We start from the raw sequence: 26,029 nt of genomic DNA on the forward strand, positions 1-26,029 counted from the left end.
CACTGTAGCATGCTTTTAAGTGAGTTGTAGCTAGGGGTGGTGAAAAAAATCGATAATCGATTAATAGCGATTATAATATTGACGATTATGAATTGATTATTACATTTCCAAAGATCGATTTAAAAAAAAAAAAAAAAAGTTTTTTTTAATTTTTTTTTTTTAATTGTAATACAAACTGGAGTACTTCTCTTACTGGCTTCTGCTACATGATCCACAGTCTGGAGCCAAGATATGTTATTCCATCCTGGAGCTTTTTCATACTTAAATTGATTCCAAGTCTTTACAAGGAGACAAAGCTTTCTGTGCAAGTGTCCCTCAACTCTGCTCACAGGGTAGCAATAAACTGCGATGCCTGGACATCCAGAGCTACAGTCTCATATGTGACCGTTACAGCTCATTATGTCAGCAGTTAATGGAAGCTAATGTCCTACGTACTTCAGACGAAAAGCTATGGATGATAGCCACACAAGCGCAAATATGTGTGAGTTTCTCAAAGCAATGGCAGGCGAGTGGGGAATAGAGAAACACGCCCTGGTTCTCGTCACCAACAATGCTTCTGACATGAGTCCGGCTGCTGAGCTTGGCAGCTTTCTTTTAACAGTGAAAGACTACATTTAAAACAAAGTAAAAAATAATAATTTGGATATAACAGTTACACTATACAATATTGAAGGTGCTGTGAGGTGTTACTCAAAAGATAAGTGAAATAATTCCGCAGCTGACTGATGTTAAATGGAAGATCAATAATCGTTAATCATTGAAAATCAAATCGATAATCGTTAATAATCGGAATCGAATCGAATCGGGAAATTGGGCTGATTAACCACCCCTAGTTGTAGCCAAACATACAAAATACTCATATGGTCCTTAAGTGTCTGAGACTGGTATATTTCCCTCTACAATTTGTTCATGGGGCACATGTCCAAAATGTGTCATTGCACCCACTGTAGTCCAGTGGAGACAAAGGCAGCAAACATTTCATATTCTGATCAATAGTAACATATCCTCAAGTAGTACACAGCTGAAGGCAGCATCTTAAGTCCGTGCATTTCACCTGACAAGTTAGAATGTTAGAGAATAAAAGGGCCCGCTACCACAGTTCCCCAACTGTGTTAAACCATTCAACGCACATGGCTTCCTGTTGTTAGGGCTAGGTAATGTGTTAATATGATATCATTATTAAGATACAAGACTACATATGAGCTTCTATTTTGGATATTGTTATATCACACATAATGTGTCATAGGTGCTGTCTTCTCCTGGTTTTAAAGGCTGTATTACAGTAAAGTAAAACTGTTCTACTTGTTTTAATACTCGCCTTTAAAACCCACTTAGTCATCATATTAACATCACTGATGAATGAGTGAGACGTGTATACGGGTGTGTGCGGACGTGTCTTTGACAAACATGCGGTTGTGGTCTCGCAGTGTAACCTGTCAGTAAACAACAGTACTGTCACTTGTCAGTGTGTGCTGATAACATTTCCTGGGGTCCCCTGGGTGCTCTTTATCAGGGACAGTTGTTTATATGTTGTGTTTTCATGTGCATGCTCAAGAAAGTAGATGCTGCTTTACTTCGCTGGAAAAATGTCTTTCAGTATTCATTTGGCAACATAAGCATAAGACCATTTCAGACAGCTTAACTGCCCAGCAGCTGATATCAAACACACCGAAGACGAAAACATATTTGCAGCCATGTTTGATTTTGCCCAGGTGAACCTCGCTCGACCCTTCTGCTCTTTCCTTTCTAACCCTTCCTGCGATGGTGACTTCTTCTCCTCTACTCTTTTCTTCTCCTCTCCTTTGTCCTCTTATCTCCTTTTCCTTTTCTCTCCTCTCCACTGGTTTCACGTCCTCTTGTGTCGTCCCTTCCCCTCCCTCGCCCTCCTCTCCCCTCTTGCTGCTATGCTGTGTCCATGTAGGTTCAGATAGTCTCCAAAAAGGTGGACTTCAGCCACGTCACCTCACGCTTGGGCTCCAAGGACAATATCAAGCATGTTCCTGGTGGAGGGAATGTAAGTACTGCGTGGCCTGCATCCAGAGCTTATATGCATCGGCCAGGTAGTTAAAGAAGAAATTTGACCGGAGCAAAGATGAAATGTTCCGTCTTCATCTCTTCACTTGGCTCCAAAAATAATAGAATCAAACCGAATAAAAAGCAATTCCTCATCTCTTCCTCAGCAATTTATCAGTGGCACTATGATTAAGTTGAACAGAATATGACAAGAGGTCAGCAAAGGTAGCTCCTCAAATCAAGCTACCAACACGTGCTGCTCACGGCTGGACCCTTGGGAGTTTTGAGAGCATCATTGGACAGCATGCTAGCAAACCCGATGCACCAGCCATTCCCCAGAACCCGCTTCAGAGTCCCTCGCTTCCTTAAGCTCTTCCTTTGTTGTCCTGCCCTGTCACTAACTTACTAAACAAACAATAAAGTCAAGCAGACGTACACCGCTGGCCTCTGAATGTCTGGTTCTGTGAGGACTGGGAGGTACAGTGGTGATTTGTGGTTTCTTGAAATGATGCTGTCTCATCCAGGGCTTCGTCTGTTGGTTTCTGGCATTTTTACCCGATTGTACCAGCTGATCCTGCCACCGTTGGCTAAAATGACTTTGCTACTATTAAAGCATTTTTTTCAAGTGTTCACTTTGCTTCAAGCACAGTCTTTGTAACACGTCCGAATGAATGTCTGAAGTTCGGCAGCATCACGTTGTAATGGAAACAGCATGATGTTAAAAGTTGCATTCTGAATTCTTCTTGTTTTGTGCAGATAACTGCTTATCCTGATGGTGGTTATTCAAGGTGTCAATGAGGCTTTTACTGCAGCTGGAGAATAAATAGCCCTGGAAAAATGAAACTATCAGGGGATCCATATCTCTGTAGTGTTTTAAACCCTCCTGATTAAAAGGCCTGTGACATTTGACAGGTGCAGATACTCAACAAGAAGGTGGATCTGAGTAAGGTGACGTCAAAGTGCGGCTCCAAGGACAACATCAAGCACAAGCCAGGTGAGCTGGGAAAATGTAGTTTTGACTGCTTTATTTAGCACACGCTGCTCACAAGTTGTGCTGCATGATCTTCTCTCCGTATATGCTGAGTTTGCAGTTTATTAGGTGCACATAGATAAACTAAATGCTGCTAATGAGCTCACCTTCATGATGGCTATAAGCTTCGAGAGAAGTTCGAATGATATCTTAAGTATAATGGCTGGTCAGGTGTAGCCAGTCAGGGGTCAGCTAGGTTAACTATACAAAAAAAAGACCCTTTTTTGTACATTTGTGTTTCTTTTATTGCTGAACACATTTTGGAAAATATTAATCTTTATTATTATTTTTTTTTAATAATAGCCTTCTTCGACATATAGAAATAAAAAAAATAATATACATGAAGCATCAGCCCAGCTTTAAAATTGGTTGTAAAACAGTAAAGTAAAAGTAAGTAAAACAAGTAAAACATACATAGATTTATCTTCAGATGAGGTAACCCTCTCCTGTTTTTTTCCTTCAGCCATGTACAGAAGTCAAACCTCAGGTTTGAGCATAACACAACGATATCAGCTCAGGTCATTCAAGTCACTGACCAAATTTCAACTTGCTTGAGCAGAGACTGTTCAGTGTGTAAGCTATGCATTATCACAGAGAATGCAAGAATCACTTCAGGCCTTCAACGATTATAATGTTAAACATTTAGCTTAGATAAATACAGTTTTTTACGGTTTTGTCGAAGCCACAGGGAGCCACTGAAGAGGGGCAATAGATGTGCAATCAGCTTCAGGTTTCTAACCCAAGTCTCCAAAAGCCCAAAATGATTTTACATTTACTGTAAATCGCTTTTGTCCAAAGCGAATTACAGCAATTCATGCACTGATGGCGGTGGCTGCTGTGCAAGGTGCCAACCAGCACATCAGGAGCAGTATCTTGCCCAAGGACACTTTGGCATGCGGACCAGTGGAATGGAACTAGGGACCTTCATTTTTTTTTTCTTTCTTTATATTTTTTTGGGCCTTTTATGGCTTTATTGATAGTACAGCAGAAGATATGACAGGAAACAGGGGGAGAGAGAGGGGGAGTGACACGCAGCAAAGGGACCCAGGCCGGGAGTCGAACCCAGGTCCGCTGCAGAGCCTCAGCACATGGGACGCGCACTCTACCAACTGAGCTAAACGGCGCCCCAGAACTAGGGACCTTCTGATAAAAAGACGCTGGCTCTACCTCTGAGCCACAGCTTCCCTTTTAAAGCAGAAATGTGCTAAATTGTTAATTCATGATTTTGCATGAAGAACTGGTTGTAGAAGCTGTTCTACTAATGCACGGGAATATGTATATGGAATATTTTGTCCATGTTGGCGTGTATATGATGGGCAGACTGACTGTTCATGTGTGCTGCAGGCGGTGGCGACGTGAAGATTGAATCCCACAAGGTGAGCTTTAAGGACAAGGCTCAGTCCAAAGTGGGCTCCATGGACAACGTGAGCCATTCACCTGGTGGAGGAAACATCAAGGTGAGACCATCACACATGTCACAAACACATTCCAGTCCAAGAACTACACTAACTGTCACCTTTCATTAAAGTCTTCACTGCATATATTAAAAAAAAGTCTGGGCAATCATGGATGTACAGTGAATTGTCACATGACTGGTGCGCAGATGCGTGTGTGCGTGTGTCTGTGTCTATGTGTGTGTGTAGCTCAGCCCCAGCCTCAGTCAAACAGACGTACAGACCCGCAGTTCTGCAGAGATACAGAGACAAGATGTAACCTGGCTGATGTGTTTTTATAGTTACTGGCTGGAGGCTGCACACCACTGCCCAAAGGTTGAAGAGGGGTTACTTTGTATGAGTCTGTACATTATTTTATATATATCATGCATATCATGCCTCAACCTTTGAAAAGCCTCATGGAAATCAGATGTTTTCGGTTGTCCACATGCAGTATATTGTACAGCACCAAATGTTTTTCTCAGGATTGGGTCTAAATCACTCTCCTCTCCGACAAAAAAAAACAAAAAAAACATTGAATGACCAGAATCGAGAGTGCGCTTGTGATAAACTTCACTGATCTTTGGAGCCTGGTCAGATTGTCTGTGTGAAGCCCACTGGTGCTGACTCAGTTCCTTCATTTCCTGTGTATCTGCATGTTAATAACATGTTTCATGGAGGCATTTGTGTATGCATTGTATGCATTCTCGTCTTGCTCCACCACTGTACTCGTACTAACATCTGAAGCTAAAAGATGCTGCGTGGCTTCAAGCTACAGTCGCTGATGATAATGACGGCCTGTCACTGGCTATCTACAGCAACCTGGAACATCTCCAACCCTCCACACCTGCACCCGCCTCCCTTCCTCCTGGCTTCTTGTCCTTCTGTTGTGTCTTGATGCGTCTCTGCAGGGCACAGCTCAGCTCAGCTCTGTTCACCATATTAAGAGAGAAAATGGAAGAATGTAGAGGCACAAAGAAGAGACGTTGACACGATGACATATGGCACGGACGCAGCAGTCCATATGTGATTTACAGTTGGACATAGATTTCTAACGTACAGTAATATAAAACAGGATTTAATTGACGACACTCTGGGTCGGGTCATCGTGGGGGAGGGGCGTGTGACATTTTGGACAAAGTGATCAGAAAATGATGTCACCTGTCCCCTCAGCCTATGGCAGCCCATCTGCGTTTCATGATCACTGCATGATCTCATCCATCACTCACAGTCTCATCTTCACACGTTGTTGTGCACACCCAGTTATCATCTGCACCCCTTCAACCTGGTAGAGACGCATAATCACGAGGACAGCTGAAAATAGCATTCACATAATAATAACCTGTCTGATGAGTGTTAACTGAAGTCTATTTTTAAGGAAATGATGTGTAGCCCTTTGAAACGTGCTCTTTGTACCAACAGCAACACAATATTTCTACTCTTAGTTTTATTCAGACAGTTCCCCGTGCATAAAATACCTCATGTTTTATTCTAGAAGTCACAGAAACACGAAACCCTGCCTCGTGCTGTGTCACTGTTGAGTCTCCTCATATGTTTAGCAATGTCGCTTTTTTGCTTGCATTTTTTTTTTAAATTAACAACAGATTCCACGAAAAAACAAGTATCGTGTGTGTGTGTGTGTCCAAAGCCCGACACTGGCACTGGGAGACATGTTCCTTTATTACCACGAACATACACCGCAGTTCCACACACATACAGTCAGGCTGACCTAAATACTCACTGGAGCACCAAATGTGGATTATTGTAGCACTGAAAATAGTCCCCAACATATACGCAATTTCTTTGTGTTTGAGTAACCTCTGCTGAAAACTAAAGGGGGTCACCTGTTTATAGGACACTACTGTTGATCAAAGTATCGGTAGGCACACATTGTTGGTTTGTGTATTTCATGGGATTTGTTGAGGTTAAATGTAGTGCTGACCCTGTCCTTTAAGCCTGGTACTGACTTCCTCAGGTGATGAGATGTCGGGTTTTTCAGTTTGCACAGCCACATGTAGGACCATTTCCTATGTTGTTGAATCGTGTGTAAAGTATAAAGGCCACTGTGATTGTGTGTATCTGTTCAGTTCTGTCATTTAATTCCTCCAAGGTGAAAATAATAGCTTTCAGGCTTGTTAACACATTGGCACATCGGATCATGAGGAAGGGTTTGTAGTGTCATCATTTCTGCACACTCTGCACCTGCTTTTTTCTTGTATGATGATGTGCTTGAATTTTTTTTTTCCTATCACCGCGTTCATCAGGCATGTTCAGCTATTCAGTTTGATTGTTATGCACTTTCGCTTTATTATAATTTCTTTGTATCACCATCTCTTGCCGCCTTAGTCTGGCTCCAGGTCTTTTACTGTTTTGATCAGGACATCTGCCTCACCAGATCTTTAAACAACTACACACAGGACTTTATTTTTCTTTTACAAAATAAATGAAATTTGCTGTAGTTAAATGAGATTTGGAGCCAGGTTGTTCCATCCCCATCCCCACCAATTGACACGCCCTGCTATGTGTTTCTAGGCTGAGGGGGCCCAGGAGACAACAGAGGGGAATGGAACTCCTCTCGGTGGCACCGCGGCCTCAGCCCCAGGCTCTGAGCCAGGGCAGGCCGGGAGCCTTGCTGCCCAGGAGAATGGGCTGAAGGACGGGGCTCCCTGTGATAGTGAGGTCCTCCGGGAGCCCCAGGCTCTAGACTCACGTATCCCAGAGACAAGTAAGTTCGTGTGTGTGCGCCAGCTTCTTATGCTGTCAGCTCAGGGTTTATTTCCTGTGTAACTAACATGGAAAGAGGAGACGCACTGGAAAAGCCAACAGTGCTTGAAACATACGGTATGATGAATGGACTGACAGTTTGTGGGAGTTGACTTTTTCCTAACTGAGACACAATTGTTCATCTTAATGTCTGTGACTGCAGTAACTGTATATCTGTGTCTGTGCTGTGTCCATCATGTTGTCTGCAGTCCAATGCACCTGATCACACCGTCATCTTTTGACTTCTTATCTTGCAGGCATTTAATTCTGCTATCCCATCTGCCCTCCTCATCTCAACCCCCCTCACAACAACAACCTCCCCCTCCCCCCTTTCTCCCGTCTATATCTTTTTATTTCTCCCTCTCCTCCTCCCCCTCTTCTCTGCCCTTTTCTTTCGAACCTTTCTGCTGCAGATTGAGTCTTTCAAGCTCAACTTCCGCGAGAATGCTCGCTCTCGCACGGACCACGGCGCCGACATCATCACCTGGCCTGCCCCCCAGGACAACAGCAGTCCCCACCCATACGGCTCCTTCTACTCTCTACACCAAAACAACCAAAACCACCACCCGACTCCTCGCAGCGTCTCCCTCATTGAACCGTTGGCTCCTGCAGGCTGCGTCGGCTCCCCCTCTGCCCCCTCCTTGCTGCATCTTCAGGGGGAGGTCCAGGGGGACAGCAGCAGCTCCTTAAAGGGATCTCGACCTTTCTTGCCCCCAACAAGCTCTGAAACCCCTTTTATCTTAAATCAGTCATAACAAATGTCCGAATCACCCAATAGTTCCGCCTGTCTAGTATCATGTTATCAAGCCTTTTCTCTCACATCTGAGCTCATCACCACACAACATTGTGCTCATCGTCGCCATCCCTCCCCTCCTATTATCTGGCTAAAGTGACTGTATAGACTAAGCTTGGGCCTCGGTGGGAATCCATGCGGAGGGAAAAGAGGGGGACGGCAAAGTTTTCTCACATATTTGGTCGCGTCTTCTCCAAGCTGGCTGACCTGGAGTCATTGGGTTCATTGGATCCTCGTTGCCCACAGCCCGATGCAGTCACCCCGAATCGTCTCACCTCCACACACCAACTAACAGCAGCGATCACTTCATCTGTCGACTGAGCAGCGTGGAAACCCCCCTGTTGGACTCACCTATGGCTTCTCCGTTCCTTGTGACTTTAGGGGCTGTGTGTTCCCAGTAGCCACTTACTCTTTGCTTCAATAACATCACAGTAGTTCATTGTCCATCTCATCTGCTTCATCACTTCTTCTCTCTTCACTGTCACCTATCATAAACAAGCTGACAAACAAAAAAGCTAGACAACAAGTAGGCTGTTTAACTCTTTATTCTCTGTGTTTGTGATGATGTGTTTGAGTGACAAAATTGTGTACAAACGAGCTTTGGTGTTCTGTTCGGATCTTATTTTTGTCTTTCTTGAGTTTTTCTTCTTTCCTTCCTCCTAGTTTCTTGGTTTTAAAACAAAGGTTCTGTTTATTTATTGTACTTTTCCTCCTGTATAAGCAATACAGCAGCGGTCTTTTTTTTTTTTTCTAAGATAGCACTCAGAAAATCGTGGAAACACGCACAGGTTTTTTTATAAACCAAGACACACAGTGTAGAAGGACACGATATACCGAGGGAGGAAGAAAGTCAGGAACATGGTGTTGCTCGAAGGGTAAAAAAAAAAAAAAAAAAGAAGCATTTGAGGTGTGTTTTACAGTTAAAGTAGCAAAAGGCATGTGGAAACCTGCAAGTGTGTGAAATGCAATAGAGAAAGGTGGAGAAGCTTTAATGGAGCATGCAGTCCGGAGGGAGATGAGGGTGTCTGAATGCTGCAGATAGGAAACGTCAAGTCAAAAGAGCTGTGTGTGTCGTATGTGCCTCCTGTCCTTCTTACCTGAAAACTCCAGCAGGGCTCATGCCTAAAACTGCTCCGAATAAGAGAATATTGTTGTTGACAAAACGGACACAGATGCTAGGGGGCAACCTGGTATTGCTGTATTAATGAAGTTCTGTAAATCAGGCTGGTCTCTGAGGGTTTGGCAGCATGTTGTCGGCAGTTGATAAAACCTTCAGCTGATTACATAAACATCTGTAATACGTGTCTGGTATTGGCAGTGGAACATGTCGTGGCTTTATCTTCTTCTATTGTAGCAGTGTATTCAACCGTTGCCTCCAATTGCCTTTAAAATGCATGGCCAGATTATAGGATATGATGCCCACAGCTGATAGCCTATGTGCATTATGACTCAAAGTGTTGTGGTAGCACCGTTTGTGAATCTCTGGGGCAGTCTTAGTCAGCTGATGCGTTGTTACTCAAATGGTGGTTTTGAGTGCAGCTGAGCAGGGAGAGCTGGTGTGTGTTGGTTTCACCTCTGTAGCTACATGACTTCAGCTCACAGCGCCAGACTTGGTGCAACATTAGCGAACAATACTTCACATAGAAATACTCATGAGAATATAATTTTAACAAAGGTTCTGACCTATTAGTAGTATTTTATTTTAATGATAGATACAAAAAAAACAGCAGTCTAGTAAAAATGGCCTCTGCTCATCATTCATTCGTCAGCCACGCTCACTTCCACGTATAGTATTGTAACAAAGGGCTGCCTGTTGTTTTGAAATATTCAAGATCAGTTTTGCTTCTGGTACTGAAACTTACCCCTGTGGACATCTTACAGCTGCATCACCATCGTCACCTAGTGAAGTTGCCATGGCTAGCGAACGAGCTAACAGCGCGTTACCTGTGCACACGTCCCGCAGATAGTCATTTTTGCGTCCACCTCGCAAATTTCAGTCCAATATTCATCATTCAATATTCTTGCGGGAAACTGAGCCCTTTAAGCTGCAAAAACCTCGACTGTATTCACCTGCGAGCTGCTGACGGTGTCTTTTTTTCTGTTGGGCAGCTAGCGTGCTTCGGGTTTGTCCAAACTATTTTGCGGAAAAAGAATGTTTAATATTTTGATCACACTAGCAGCCACGCAAAAATCAACAGTTTGATTTAAATCTGAAAATCTATAATCAGATAATATGAAAAGGGAGATTATGAACCTGGCCCAAGCATCTGAGGCCAACATTTGGTTTTTACATTTCTCTGCCGTGGAAAAGTTTTGACACCAGTTAAGTATCAAAGTTCTATAACAAGCACTTGTAACAACACACATCTGGTAAAAGAGGATCAAATGACTTCAATACAATATCTTCATTAAAGTTCTTTCTCTTGAGTAATGATTGACAATGAAGAGAATTCAGCGAAGAGCAAGTGTGATGAGGGCAAATTCAGCTTCGAGACCAACGCTGCACTGACTGCCCCCGAGAGACGTCAGACTATAGAAAACACTCCCGAGTTTTTTATTCAAATTGTCACTTTATGAATGATGCTTTGAGAGTACTAAATGGCACCTTACTGCTTTAATAAATCCAATAGGTCTCACTGTGGTGGAGTGGTGGTATTTGATCCGCAATTAAATCGCCCCTCCGTGAACAAGAGATCCTAAATGACCTAATTATGAATGAGCTTTTGCATGATGACATGAATAGAGCAATAAAGAAAATGACAGTGCCCCCATTATTCTTCTTCTATTTAATCATGACACTCGGTTCAGTTCAGATTCATTGTTCCTTTATACTAAAATCCTTTTTGATTGAATATAAGGAAATGGAGCATTTTAAGAAAGATCAAGGTTTTTGATGAAAATGGGCAATAGCGTCTGATCAGCATCTTCTTAAAGTGGAATCGTTTCACACAGACATCGGAGGAACTTTTCTGCCAGTTGAGGTTGAGCGTTTGCTAAAAGATGAGCTGTCAGTCAATAATAGTTGAGTTGCTTTGTTTGTGTTGCGGCTGTCGCCTAGCTAAGTTGTCCTTGTGCCTGTCCACAACAGTGTTTTAGCTTTGCTTTTAGCCCAGAGTTTTTAACTTACCGCTCCTTCTGAGATTGCACATGGATGTATAGATACTTTCTTGCTGATGCACTCTTTATGGCCCTAAGTAGAGAAAACAAAAGACAGTACAGCGACAGCGTGAGGAGGGTCCGGTGGGTCAGGGATGTCAAGGTTGTTCAGAACGGCTCCATGTACATCTGGTGGTGTTTTATCATGACTATTATTCTGATTACTAGTATGACAAAATTGAAAAGGTCTGCCTTTTTTCATTTGAAAGGGGCCACTGAAGTGAAAGAATGTCTTTTGAGATATATTGTAGTAAAGACACAACACTTTTGTATATGTATTTATCGTTGTGTTCCTGTAGCCTCGTGGTGGTTGTGCTCTCATGATTGAAGTGATTATACTTTTGATTTGTGACAGCCAGTTTCGCAAAACTGCGTCCCGGAGTTTCTCCGAGGATGTGCGCAACAATTTTTTGGACGCTTACAAAGTCTTTTTAAAATCTCATTTAACCAGATTTTATTCGAAGCGCTTTCAGCAGCAGCTTGATTTAGAAACATAGGGCTTAATTGATTTGAGACGTGTTTAACAAAATGTGTAGTAGCACAGTCATGCCTGCACACTATCATGTCCACAAGCCCAGTCTTAAGAGATGAGAATAATGTTCTGACTGGCTGGCAAACGTCTCATTCAGGACACAGTGACCTCTGCAGGTTCATTTGATAATAGAACAAAGCTGAAAGGGACTGAAGCTAATGCACCAGAGACACAAGACACTGTATATCACAGTGGACACAGGGAATTTCTTGTTTTAAAGCAGGCACTAAGTGTAGAGGCCTGTGTATAGGCCTGTAATTTGGGAGTCTTGCATATCACAACACACTGGCTGCTACATATGGCACTCAGAGAGCAGCAACCTGCCCAGGAGAGTCACACACACAGCGAGACCCTAACACATCCTCGTCTAAAGTTAAAAAGACTAACTGTAGTTGTCAGAATGGTTTGTGTAATGAATGCTCCACAGTAAGGGAGTGTTTTATTGTAGAGCTTTCTCTTCAGCCAGTGCACTCATACCAGACATGCAAGTGTAACACTAGCTAATAAACACCTACTGTACCCGCAGAGCATGCTGAAAAAACAACAACGGGATGTGTTAGGTAGACTTACTATGTTATTTGCAGAACCTCCTCATTGTTTTGTTTTTTTGTGGTTTTATTTTTACTTTTTTTTTTTTTTTTTCTTTTCATTAATTTGAATTTTATTTTTTGGTTTGGAAAAAAAGTGTTAATTGTGATTACTTGTTAATTAGTGATGTGATTGTTGAACATGAAATAAAATGGACTAAAACTCATTTGTGTTGAACTTACTTCTGTTTCAGACAATATAAAAAAAAAGGTGTACTGTGTAGTTTTGGAATATACATTCTAACTCAGAAATTAAATACTTACAATATCAATGAGCTGCGAATACAAGCTCAGAAATGTGTTTTTTGTGAATAAACATGTGGTTCGCAGAGGAAAATGAGGTCCCAGAACACGGGTCCGCCATATATAAACAAAGAAAAACAGTATAGACCCTTTAACGGACACAACAGGTGTTTACACAGGGCTGAATTTGGATAAAGATAACTCCATACACTACACTACAGTATGTTTACAAAAACTAGAAAAATATGTATTTCTCACCAAAAATAAAGTGTGAATGCTGACAGCTGAAGTGATTTCTTAAAAACTGCTGACTATACTGGAAAATACTTGCCTGAAATGCATACAACTATAATGCATTGCACTACACTGCTGAAGCAGTTGCAGAGCCAAAGTTGAAAATTTCCCCATTAGAATAAATGGGCAACATTTTAATTACATAGAAAAACACCTCCCAAACTCCTGCAAGTCAGTCAAGTGTGATAGTGAAAGCCAGAATATGTGTACAGTAACAGGAGACATTGCTGAACTCTGAGCTGTGTTTTTTATTTCTGTAGAGTGTAAAATGAGAGAGCTAGAGCGAGAGACAAAACTGCTACTGCCTGCCCTCAAAATTAACACTGGGGGTTAATTGTCGCTCAAGGCTACATCTGAAATAAATCAGCCCAAAGTAAATAAGATTTTCTACATTTTTTTATGTATATATTGTCTATATGAAGTTAAAGATGTGGGACCCAAATCAAGCTGAAGATAATTTTTTTCTCAAGTTGTTCCAGCTGCTCTCCACTCTAGGGGTCATGTGACCCATTCTAGCTCATGCAATACACACCTATTATAAAATCTAGATGAGCTGGAAAAAAAACAAAACTTGAAAAAGCTGCAAAGGCAGAAAGGCTGAAAGTGCTTAAAAAAGGATTTTGATAGCTGAAAGGTTTCTCTAGCTGAATGTAGGCTGAAGCAGTAGCAGAAGTACATTTGAAAAATTCCCCATAAGAATGAACAGGCAACATTTAGCAGAAAAGGCCAAATATTTCTAAAAGTATAAAACAGGATAAACAGCAGGAAACAGCAGGAAACAGCTGACACAGCTCGGTCCTTCACTCGCTCGTCTTTATCAAATCAACATGAGAACGTTGTTGTTGTTGCTTCTCTCCTGTCATGCTTCATCACCAGGTAAGATCGCATATTAAACCTTTACACTCTTTAAACTTTACATTCCAGTTCAGTTTCACTTCTACTGTGTGTGTGTGTGAGAGAGAGAGAGAGATTCAAACAGAAAACAGATCAGCACTAACTGTAAACTGGCTGAAGTTAGCAGTACATGATATAATAGTAGTAGTTGTAGTATATAATACTCTTAAATAACCCTCTTCTGTCCTGCCACTGTCACTGCATCGTCTGGACTCCCAGACTTCCCCAACTTTGTTGCAGCTGCAGCGGTTGATGAAAATTTGGTGGTTCACTTCAACGGCAGCAAACACTTAATCAATTTAAAACACGAGTGGGTGGAAAAAGCACTGAAAAATCAATAGTTTGAAGCAGCGCCTAAACCAAAGTGGAGGTACAGTATGCACAATGTTCTGTTTTACCTCATGAACTGTTCTTTAAAATTATAAAAATAATTTTGTAAGATTTGTATGAGAAATATTTGGAATAAATTGTGTCCGCCTCCGTGGGCTGAAAGAGAGCTTTCATCATGAACAGTGAAAACAACTGAATACTTTATTGGCTGCTTCAGGGGATGACTGGACCACAGGACATCCGATTGGTGTGCACATTTAAACACGAGGATCCAAGAACCCTCAAATCGTTTATTGCGTTGGGAATGCTCGATCAGATGGATGAATGACAGGGTGGATGATTTCTGTACAACAGCAAATATGGATCAACATATATGCATACATGCCAAAACCAAGTAAGACAAAAAAGTGCATGAGAACAAATGTAGCTTACATTATTGATGCATCCATTCTGTAATCCTTCACTGTGATTCTGTTGCATATATTACAGTCTGCCAGAGGAATACAAGCAGACAGCATCATCACTTATCACACAGTTATCTCCTATTCAATCATGAGAAGACCAGAAGACTGGGAGTTAAGCAGTGCGTCACAAAATGCACGATATGCTTGAGTTCTTCTTTTGGACCGGACATTTAATCTGCACGTCACTGTCGATTTCAGTCTCTGGTTCTTTCTCTGTCTCTGTCTCAGGTGTTCACGTTTTGCAGGGGATGAGTGGCTGTGAGTGGGATGATGAGAGCGGAGAGGTCATTGGTTTTTTATCAGTATGGTTATGATGCTGAAGACTTCATATCATTTGACCTGAGGACAGAGACATGGAACACTCCAAAACCACAGGCCTTCATCACCAAACTGCGATGGGATGCTGAAATATATACAATAAAATCGTACAAGTATTACCTAACAACCATTTTCCCTGAGTGGCTGACATTCCAGATGAGTGTTGACCTGAACCTTTTGTCAGTCACACCTGAAGACTGGACGAGGTACGACTGTGTGTTTCAGCTCGATGGTGTGGAGGACGACATCGTCACCAAGCTGGAGAAAGATCGGATCAGGACCAACTGGGGTAAGAGTGAGATCAGAGGGTGCTGAAGGAGAGTGCATGGGAATTGATCTTGGAAACTGTTCTAACCTGCTTCATCTGCACCAGTCTTATTGTATTTTATTCACCAGTGAAGCCCAGTGACATGACCGTCCACGTCACTGCTGCAGTGGTTGTTCTTGCTCTCACTGTCATCGGTGCTGCTGGGTTCATCGTGTACAGGAAGAAGAAAGGCGAGGGAGAAAAAGGAAAGATTTCACTACTTTGGTTTTTTTAATTCAGTTTGCAAAATTAAAACAAGTGTCAGAGAAAGAGAATACAGTCAGCACTAAACAGACTGCGTATATACAGATATTCAGTTTGAGTGAGTGGAAGGGAGCAATAAAGTGACTGAAGTCAGTCAACTGGGACTAAAATGATTTGTCTTTTGTTTTGATCTCAGCCATCAGCCCTCCATCTTGTAAGTAAAACTTACTTTGGTTCTATTTCAGCTGATCCGACTCACACAAAAATGTTTCACATTATTGTGCAGATTAACCTTTTCAATACTGTTTCCCTGTTTATAAAAGTTCCATATGGGATGTTTGTTTCTGACCTGCAGCTCCTGACAACAGCGCAGAGCTCTGTGAGCAGCTGAATCCAGAAACCTGAATGACAATTGTTCTATTTTTCTTCCTCAAATGATGTACAGATGATGCAGCTCTTGTTGTCATTAAGTAAGAGAGCGTTAGCAAAGTGGTACACCTCATGTGAAGAGACAGTAATCTGCGCAGAGCAAATGGAAGTACTGAACCTTTATGTGTTCTTTTTTTCCTTTTTTTTTTAAACAACTTGATTTAAGGCATTTTCAGTTATACATACACACACATATCAATTCTCATGAACATAATCCCATACTAGTACCGTCCCCTTCTCCCTCCCCACATACCCTCACTTGGGACCAAGAGTATAAGTGAGAAAAAAAAAAGAAAAGAAAAGGATCCAATGCTGCATATCAAGTTGTTTAAAATAGTTTGCAATCAAGTAATTGTTAATGACCAATTTAAGCTAAAAAGAGACGCCCAGCCAACCTACCGATTGCTAAAAGTATTAGCAAGCTGTTGCACAAAAATGGCAAAGGAAGTGCAGCCAAAATGTTCCAATGCTAACATGCTAGCTTGACAGTGGTGAACACCAGCAATAGCCATGTTTGTTACGTTACTGTCATCTAACTGTAGAGCAAGGAATATCTGTCTGTTTGTCTGTATGGAAGCCAGGCTATATGTTATCCACATCATCTACTTCACTCTTGGCAGGTGACAGGTGGACTGAAGGAGGCGCAGTGTCAATTTTGAAGTAATTTGGACAAACGACATGTTCAATATCAATACATTTTGAATAAAAAGCTAGCATCGCTCCGTGCAGCAGCAGTGGATTCAGATCTCTGGCTTCATGGTTCTGCAGCCTGATCTTGATCTAGGGTGATATCATGAGGAAGCAGATGTTAAGAAATATTGAGAGATTAGATGATGAAAAATGAGATTTAGCGTGGTGCAAAAACTTTCGGAAAGACAAAAAACAAAGCGGACTGTTAAAGAGTCTGAATGAGTGTGGAGGTGCGGTAAGTGCAGGTTTTCTATCCTTCAATGAGAACGGGTGGTGATATTTTACGTTAAACTAACAACAGTAGTTTGCTAGCTAACATTAGTCTTGGGGGCTATCAGCTACTCGGAGGGCCTCTCTCATTGGTTCTTGTGGTCCGGCTCAGAAAGTACAGATTGTTACTCGCGACAATCAAACATGTTGTATCTTATTGGAGCGGCCCTGATGAGTCTGTCAGCAGTTCGTTATGTGTTTTTTGTAGTGAGTGAGACATGAGGTAGCTGTAGGAGAAGCAGCTTTGGCCAATATTGAAAACTTAAAGGTGAAGTGTGGAAGAAAAGGCCATTTGTCCAGTTCATACTCAAAACAACCAGGGGACAGCGTATGACCAGAGTAACGGCTATCTGACACTAACTGTAGCTGCCATTAGCTAGTTAGCTCAGTTAGCAGTGCAGCTAGTGGTTCAGATTGTAAACTCAGACCACCGGGGGAGTGTTGGTGTGTGTCTGGGTCTCTCTGGTTAGCGAGCTTACTAAACAAAGTGATCATAATGCCAAATCTGTAATTTCTTCACATCTTGTTTGTTAGGTGAAACATTTTTCCAACAACAATTCCTACACATTTTACCTTTAACTTGGACATAATCCATTAAAGGTTCCTCATACCACCAGGGTTGTTAGCTATGGTAGAACTGGTCGAACGAGACAGCAGTGACTGTGGTTGGACCGCTCTGTGGGCTGTGGGATTCGCATGAAGTTGTCAGTTGAACCACTTGGGCCAGGCAATGTAGTTTAGACTGAGCAGTTACAGTGTAGAGTGCCAGTTTTGCCGCAAAACTTCCCTTACTCTGATTATTCAACCTGCTACATAATATTCTGGAAATGTGCTTACCTAGGTCATGTTGTAATAGAGTGGTGTAGTCTGTAGTCCCAAAACCCAGGAATCATTCCCTCGTTTCAAAACGAATCAATTTTTCAATTGAGTTTTCGGTCAAATGTATGAAATAACGTGTGTTTAGTCTGAAAATATTGACACGTTTTGTTCTGCGACACAAAATACATCATTAAATATTCCAAAATTGAATTATGAATCTCTTACGTGTGGTAAAAAACAATGGTTTCTAACAAGTGTCTAAATGAGTCTACAGAGGTTGTCTCTGTCTTTACAGGCCCACTTTAGTTACAAACTTTTCAAACTCAAACTTTACAACTTGTACATTGATCAGTTTATAGAGGACCTGTATAGTGTAGTTAGACTCTTAGTGGTGGTGACTGTGATGTAGTCAGCCTATCATTAGCTTTTCACTAATAGAGATTTAATTTAGGCTTTGAAAATCACAAAAGTTGTGTTCATCTGTGAAAATTATCTTGATGAAAAGGATGTGTAAGAATCATAATGTGTTTGTCACAGAGATTATTTTTGGTGATAAATAAAGGAGGGAATCAGGTCGATGCTAACTGCAGGGTTAGCCTCCAAAAGTATGTTACTGCTGCACCACTCTATAGATGGGAGAATATGGGGTTTGGTCTATCATGGAGCCAGAGCATCTCTCGTTTGAGCGATGGGAGATGTATATCAATTTTACGACTATGAAATTACAGACTAAACGTGAATTCCTTTACATTGATGAACATGACTGAATGTTAAACTCAAATGTGTTGTTCTTTATTTTTTCTTTTCTTTTTCTTTTCAATAAAGTACTCACATTTTAAAACGTTTGGTCCACATGCTCATTTGTGACTACACTTCACTTATATTACCTGAACATTCAGTATTCTCACAGAGGATTTGGTTGAGAAAACTGATATCAATGTTCACTCTGAGCGGAGTTAGCTCCCAGACAAGGTTAGTTTAGCACAGGAAGTCGAGATTAAGTAGGCGAGACTGCATATAAAAAAAGCAATCTTCACACCTGTAACGCTTCACCTCTGAGGGGGTCATAAGATACGTTTAGAAGGAAAGAGAAACAAACTGAGACTGAGAGACTCAGAGTGACACACGTTGAAACGTGTTTATTCACAGTAGTGATTTGGGCTGAAGGTTAACACAAATTAAATGTACAAGCAACATGCAACAATGATACAAATGACTTAAATACAGAGGTTCCCTGAGAGAAAAAATATTAAATGTTACTATATAATACTCTTACAGGTCCCATATTATGAAAAACATGTTTTCTCTGGTGTCTACATATATAATCTGGTCCTCCCTGAGCCTACCAACTCCCAGAATGAGGAAAGCAAACGAGTCCTGCATGGTCTCTGCAGTCCACCCACTGGTAAAACGGCGTTCCTACAGGCTATTCAGATTCAGCTCCTGTCGTTACGTAACAAAAGGAGAGATTTTCATAAGCCGGCCTCTTCTACGCGATGATAGGAGATATCCGAGAGGGGGGCGTCCATCCCTGAGGAGAAGTTCGGTGTGTCCGAAGAACCGAACCAGTGTGAACGGATAAGCCAGCTTCGCGTATCGAGGGCGTGTCGGTCGGACCAGGTCCTACAACGTGTAACTACGCTTCCTGTTAGCTTGTATGTGTGTGCTAACCACTTCACATCGGACTGCTTCAGTAACGATGGTCAGTACAAGGCTGGCTTTGCCTCGACACTGACCCTCGTAAAGGGATCAGTCCCAACCATACGGGATCCAGCAACTGCACCCGAGCCACAGGCAAGTGTCACCACGGTTTGATAGTATTTACAGTTGCCTACGAGCATGGTCAACATAGCCGGTCTTAAAATAGAGGCATAGGTAGGCGGTTGCTTGGGGCCCCTCCACCAGCGGTTGTAGGGGGGGGGGGCCCCACCAACCTCCAAAAAAAAAAAAAAAAAGGAAAATAAGAAATGTATCATCATGAACACTTCAAAAACGTGGTAATTGTTATTAATATGTAATTCATTCTTTAGAAAAACGTTTAAGTATTAGTTAAAATGTCAAATTCATGGGTATCTGTCTCACATACACCCCCTACTTTCACAATGAAATCGACTAGTCCGTGACGGACTGCAAAAGATGAACACAAACGACACTCCAGTCCAGTTGGTGGCGGTAATGCACCGTTTGCCACCCGCCAATAAACCACACAGAAGGAGAAGAAGAAGAAGGAGAAGTTTTTTTTTTTAAAGTATTTTTTGGGCCTTTTATGGCTTTATTGATAGTACAGCTGAAGATATGACAGGAAACAGGGGGAGGGACATGCAGCAAAAGGACCCAGGCCGGGAGTCGAACCCGGGTCCGCTGCAGGGCCTTGGCACACAGAACTCACGCTCTACCAACTGAGCTAAATGGCGCCCCAAGAAGAAGAAGAAGTAGAATAAGTAAACAAACTGACACGGAATAAAAGCTAAAATGAAACGAAACTACCCGAGCGGTTCGAATAAACAGAAAAAGAAAAAAGACGCAGAGAAATATATAGCAAAGCTGCCAAACTATTTTACCACTGCTGTTACCGGGGATACAGTCAACGACGTCCAAAGTGTTGGATATGCCGGCGCCGCAACAGCAGCAGCAGCAGCAGTCATAAGGAGGAAGAGAGAGTAAGGGGCAGAGACAAAAGCAGAGGTAAAACTCACCTGTCAAGACTCAAGAGAAGTGTAGGAGGAGAAGAGGAGAAGAGGAGAAAGAAATCAAGGCAGAGAGAGAGAGAGTGAAAAAAGACATAAGGAGGAAGAGAAACAGAGGGATGAGGAAGAGAGAAAGGAAGGGACAGAGACCCAAAATAGAGAAGGTAATCATTTAAAAATACAAAAAATAATATTATTTCTTAATCCCAATGATTGATCTACTGTTGTTTTTTATCCTCTCACTTCATAATAGAAGAAAGAAGAAGCCCGGCCATCACTAACATCTGGACAACTAAGGTAATTGACTTGAAAAAAAAATAGGCCCACACTCATTTTGTTCATAGACCATATTGGTAGTTTGTGACAATGTTTTTTATTATTGTTATTTTTCAGGTACAGCGCCATACTCCACACAGACGTCAGCAGTATGTCTCAGAAGCGTGTGATGTGGAGAACTCTCTTTTCTCTCTCACTCACTCACTCATATTGATATTGATTTAAAAAAAAGACATACACAGTGCTGGTTAACTTGGAATTTTGCAAGGACAGTTGTTTTCTTATTCTCCATCATGGGTGACTATTAGCTTGTGTAGTACACTTTGTGTGTTCTTCGTTCTCTGTCTTCATTTTGGAGTAAAGAAGTGTATGCAGGGTTTAGGGCCCCCATACATACCTTCGCCTTGAGCCCCCAAATTGCTAAATCCGGCACTGATGGTCAAGTTGGCTTAAAACTGGCTAACTAGTTAGCTCCGCTCCGGTCCGCTATGCAATGGCGTTTGAAGCGAGTTTAATGTTAATAATATTATGATGGAGCTTGGTTGTTACAGTAAAAAGTCTGAAAACGTGCAGACTGGAGACAGAGACGATGCAAACAGTGTCCAAGAGTTTGGAGACTGTGTTGGAGACAAACACAGCTTTCACTTGCTGTTAGCCATTAGCTACATGGTAGTAAATGTAACAACACATACAAACAAACTAAGTAACATATTCAGACACACTAACCATTCTGAAACTGAGTCTTTATTTCTTCCGGAGCCTCTCCGTCTGGGTCCGATTCTGGGTCAAACTGGTTCTGTTGAACGACAGCATCTCGTTGGGCCATTGTGTTACATCCAGCGTAAAACATTAGCATAAGAGGCATCGTCTCTCTGAGAGGGGCGTGTAGCAGGCAAGGCAGGCGTTGACAGACGGAGCTCATTAGCATTTAAAGGTGCAGGCACAGAAACGGCCTGCTCACAGTAGAGCTCACTTGAGTGACCTTTACACAGCTGAAATTCAGGAGCACGGATGGGTTTGGGGCAATGCATTTCGAATACCGTGTTGTTGGACCTCTGACAGCTGTGTGAAATTGATGAAAAACAGTATAATATGGGACCTTTAAAGTTTTCTCTCGTTACACTGTCAATTATCATCACCGATATGGGTTGATAATCGATACTTTTTTTTTTAAACCATTGTTTTTTTGTTTCTTTTGAGGCATAGACACCTTTATTTGACAGTGGATAGATCAGAAAGGGGAGAGAGATGGAGGGTGTGACATGCAGTACAGGTCCTCTGGCCGGATTCGAACCAAGGTCCACTACGTTCGTGGCATGCGCTCTAACCACCAAAACTACCTGCGTGCCTGATAATCGATACTTTTAAAAGTATATTACATTAAATTTGTCAGAACATGAAGATAATTTAAGACTGAAACATGTAGCAAAGGTAGCAGTTGTGTAGCATGCTAGCATGTTATGCTATGTGCTAACTTAGCTAAGAGTGCCTCATTACTGTTACTCATGTTTCTCATTACCGCGTATTTTAAATGCTCATATCGGTAATGAGAAGTTATGTTGCGGTAATGAGATGCTCTTACCCAAGTTAGAGAATAACATTAAATGCTAGTATGCTACATTACTTTAGACCTTAACATTCAGAAATTGACAGTTAAGTTATTTTTATTCATATTTTATTAACCTATAATGTCACTATGTATTAACTATGTAATTACTCAAATTGTAATTTCTTAAATATGTGAATAGCTAGCACACTCCACTGCCTTTTTAATGATCATGTTGAATGGTTTTTGTGACTGTTGCCAAGACTGACAGACGACCAGTGCGAGAAGGCTGCAGCCAAAGCTAGCGTTAAAAAGCACAGGGAGAAATTATATGGGAATGCTGATCTTCTGGAAGAATACAGAAGAAAGGAAAGAGAGAGGTATGTGTTAGTTACAGGAAGGGAAGTCTTGACAGTGTGTGTGTATGTGTGCGTGTGTGCATGAGCGCGTTAGCGATGTCTTCTAGGGATGAGCGAGTACAATATCATTGATATCTGTTTAACCAAATAAATCGAATCTAAACAGAATGTATCCATACCTGTACGCAGAAGGGGCAGGGCTCAACCCAGAAGTGGGTGGTGCTTAAACAGGAATTTGTTTATATAAGCCTGAAATTAATATGTGATGATCAGAAGTTGCTATATTTGTTATTTATTAGAAATCAGAAATAGATCAGTGACAAGAAAGGAGACACAGATGGAAACACAATTGAAGTTGGGACATGGGTTCTGTTGAACTATGATGGAGACCTTTTTCCAGGCATTGTTACGCAGGTATATAAGTTAAATTGCAAAGCTCACATACAAGGTATAAAATTGACTTTTTGACCCACTTGCCAATGGCAGGTAGGGTGAGGAATTTTACCAGCCTAATTATGTTTACCGGCCACTGAACTGCTCACAACATCATTAAACATCAAGTCATTAAAAACAGCAAGTCCAGTGCTTTATGGTTAGGCAGCCACCTTAACAATACACACCTCCGACCTTAACTAAGCATGTACCGTTAGTTGAGTGCCTCCTACAGATGTGGCAGCTCATGGTGTTGGCATTGCTATTGTATGACAGCCAGTATCTCCTCAGTCCCATATTGTCAAACTTCACGACTAAATGACTACTTTTCCTTACAATTCTCTTTTCCCCACATAGCGTTACACACACACACACACACACACCGGCGTCACCAAGCTAAATGAACAGAAACAAATTAAAATCTTTGAAACGCTGTCCTTTACATATAGATTGTCGCTGAGCAGTACGAGGGGGACACGTTGTACAGGGCAGGACAGGTGTCAAACCTACTATTTGCCTGATTAGCCTGCTCTCATCTGTCTGATTTTCATTGTTGTAGTAGTGTCTTCAATCGGGAAAAAAAGGAAATGTTGTGTGTGTGTAGAATGCCTTTGAGAATTGCTCACCAGTAAAGATAGCAGAGACAGTGTGTTCCTGTGTGGCGGGAGCAGCACTATGCAACCACATCGTTGCTTTGCTTTTCCAGTCTGCGCATTACTCCACTCTCAAGCTGGCCGCGGTGCCCCCTGTCCTTAGCTGCACAGAGACAGAGCAGCATTTGCACATGCCAAGAACCATGGTAAGTATTTGTTTGGATCCAAAACGCAAGTTAATGCTATTTCCATTGCTGGTAATCCATCAATGACATTTTAATTCATTTAATGATTCTTTTGTGACCTTAACAGGGTGTGAAACCAGGCAGAGTGGGTGGTATTCCTCTCCACAAAGCCCGAAGCCAGACAATACAGAGTAGCTGACGGTCTAAGGCAGTGGTGTCAAACTGATCCAGTAAAGGGCCGTGTGGCTGCAGGTTTTCATTCCAACCAAGCAAGAACACACCTGATTTGGATCAGGTGTGTTCTTGCTTGGTTGGAATGAAAACCTGCAGCCACACGGCCCTTTACTGGATCAGTTTAACCCTAACCCCCTAACCCTAACCCTAACCCCTAACCCTAACCCTAACCCCAATTTAGAATCTGCTAGCTGGAAGTTAGCGAATATTCCATATGGAATTTCCATATTGTGGACGTTCATATTATGGAATTTGTTTAAAAGGCTCAGGAAAGTCACATTAAATGATAAAAATGTGTAAAAATCACCAAAATGCATGTCTCGCAACTCAAAGATAATTAACAAACTGTTTTAATGCCGTTAAATTTGAATTTTGTCGAGAAATAATGACTTTTTTAAAAACTCGATTCTGTGTTGACGTTTTTCTACCACTAGATGGCAGCACGAGACCATCAAATAATTTTACTGCTAAATTTCGATTTTGAACTACTTAGGTAGGTAAGTTGGAATTCAAATTCAACAGTTCAGTATGTTTCCAGGAGTTATACTTTACCTCCGGTTCTCATTGAAACCTTCCCCCCAGTGAATCACCTGTCCCCGGGCATGTGTCTGAGGTATGTACCCCATGGAGGTCCACTTCCAGGAGTTGTACTTTACCTCCGGTTCTCATTGAAACCTTCCCCCTGACTCATGCACCTGTCCCCGGGCATGGGTCTGAGGTATGTACCCCATGGAGGTCCACTTCCAGGAGTTATACTTTACCCTTGGTTCTCATTGAAACCTTCCCCCGACTCAAGCACCTGTCCGCGGGCACATGTCTGAGGTATGTCCCGTATAGTGGTCTACTTCCAGGAGTTATACTTTACCCCCGGTTCTCATCTCAACCTTTCCCCGAGTCAAGCACCTGTCCACGGGCACATGTCTGAGGTATTTACCGTATAGTGGTCCACTTCCAGGAGTTTTACTTTACCCTTGATTATCATTGAAACCTTCCCCCGACTCAAGCACCTGTCCCCGGGAAAGTGTCTGAGGTATGTACTGTATGGAGGTCCACTTCCAGGAGTTGTACTTTACCCTTGGTTCTCATTGAAACCTTCCCCCGACTCAAGCACCTGTCCGCGGGCATATGTCTGAGGTATGTACCGTATAGTGGTCCACTTCCAGGAGTTATACTTTACCCTTGATTCTCATTGAAACCTTCCCCCGAGTCAAGCACCTGTCCGCGGGCACATGTCTGAGGTATGTCCCGTATAGTGGTCCACTTCCAGGAGTTATACTTTACCCTTGGTTGTCATTGAGACCTTCCCCCGACTCATGCACCTGTCCCCGGGCATGTGTCCTAGATATTTACCGTACGGTGGTCCCCTTCCTGAAATTATACTTAATGTAAAGGAATTGATTTTAACGGGTTTAATTCCTGGAATCATAGGTCATTTTTCCGGAATATGACCTTGCTGATGCATAATTAATGAGAGGGAGTGACCTCTTTTTTTTTTTTACAAGGGTATAAAAGGGTTGGGTTACTGCCAAATCTGTATGTCACAATCTAGCGACGATGAAGGTGAGACACAACACTCTTTCTTTCAGGTACAATTTTAATTCCTGGAATCGGACATATTTTCTCCGGAACGTAGGAATACTTTTTAATGGTTTGAATTATTTGTTGTTTTCAAGGTGTTAAATTCCTGGAATTAGACGTATTTTTTCCGGAATATTAATTTCATTTCTCTACCTTAGGAACAAAAGAAGAAAAAGTGCCCCGTATGCGGCTACCGGTATGCCAGCCTCTCCCAGCACATCCGTGACCAACATGGGGTCCAGGACTCTGACCAGCGCCGGCTAATAATCAGCCAGAGGACACTGCGATACGGAGGGAAGCTCCGTTGTCCCATCGAGGGGTGCCAGGGCCGGAAAGCATATGTCCGGCTGGATAAGCACCTCATCGCGACCCATGGCCATAGACCGGTACGATACAAATCGGTGCAAAACATAACCTGTGTTCTTTCTTCCATTTTCATTCAATAATATAATGCTCAACCCACAGGGGAAGCGCTTGTCGGGGCTATTGGAGAAGGCCAAACGTCGGGCTATAAATGATAGCCTCAGTGAGAAGGCGGACCCGCCGACACCGCCCCCGGCGGCCGCGCCG

At 42.2% G+C, this 26,029-nt stretch overlaps 1 protein-coding gene across 1 annotated transcript in view; it reads left to right on the forward strand.

Annotated features, from left to right (window-relative positions):
- The window catches only part of LOC115570290 (microtubule-associated protein 4), a 129,275-nt gene extending 121,629 nt beyond the window's left edge, over nucleotides 1–7,646 (forward strand). Inside the window, 5 exon segments of the mRNA XM_030398764.1 lie at nucleotides 1,922–2,014; nucleotides 2,926–3,007; nucleotides 4,388–4,500; nucleotides 7,009–7,201; nucleotides 7,497–7,646. Of these exon segments, the coding sequence (XP_030254624.1) occupies nucleotides 1,922–2,014; nucleotides 2,926–3,007; nucleotides 4,388–4,500; nucleotides 7,009–7,201; nucleotides 7,497–7,504 (489 nt within the window). The 3' untranslated portion in view covers nucleotides 7,505–7,646.
- The last annotated feature ends 18,383 nt before the right edge of the window (nucleotides 7,647–26,029 follow it).

The sequence above is a fragment of the Sparus aurata genome, chromosome 19 (genome assembly GCF_900880675.1).
Source record: "Sparus aurata chromosome 19, fSpaAur1.1, whole genome shotgun sequence".
Lineage (NCBI taxonomy): Eukaryota > Metazoa > Chordata > Actinopteri > Spariformes > Sparidae > Sparus > Sparus aurata.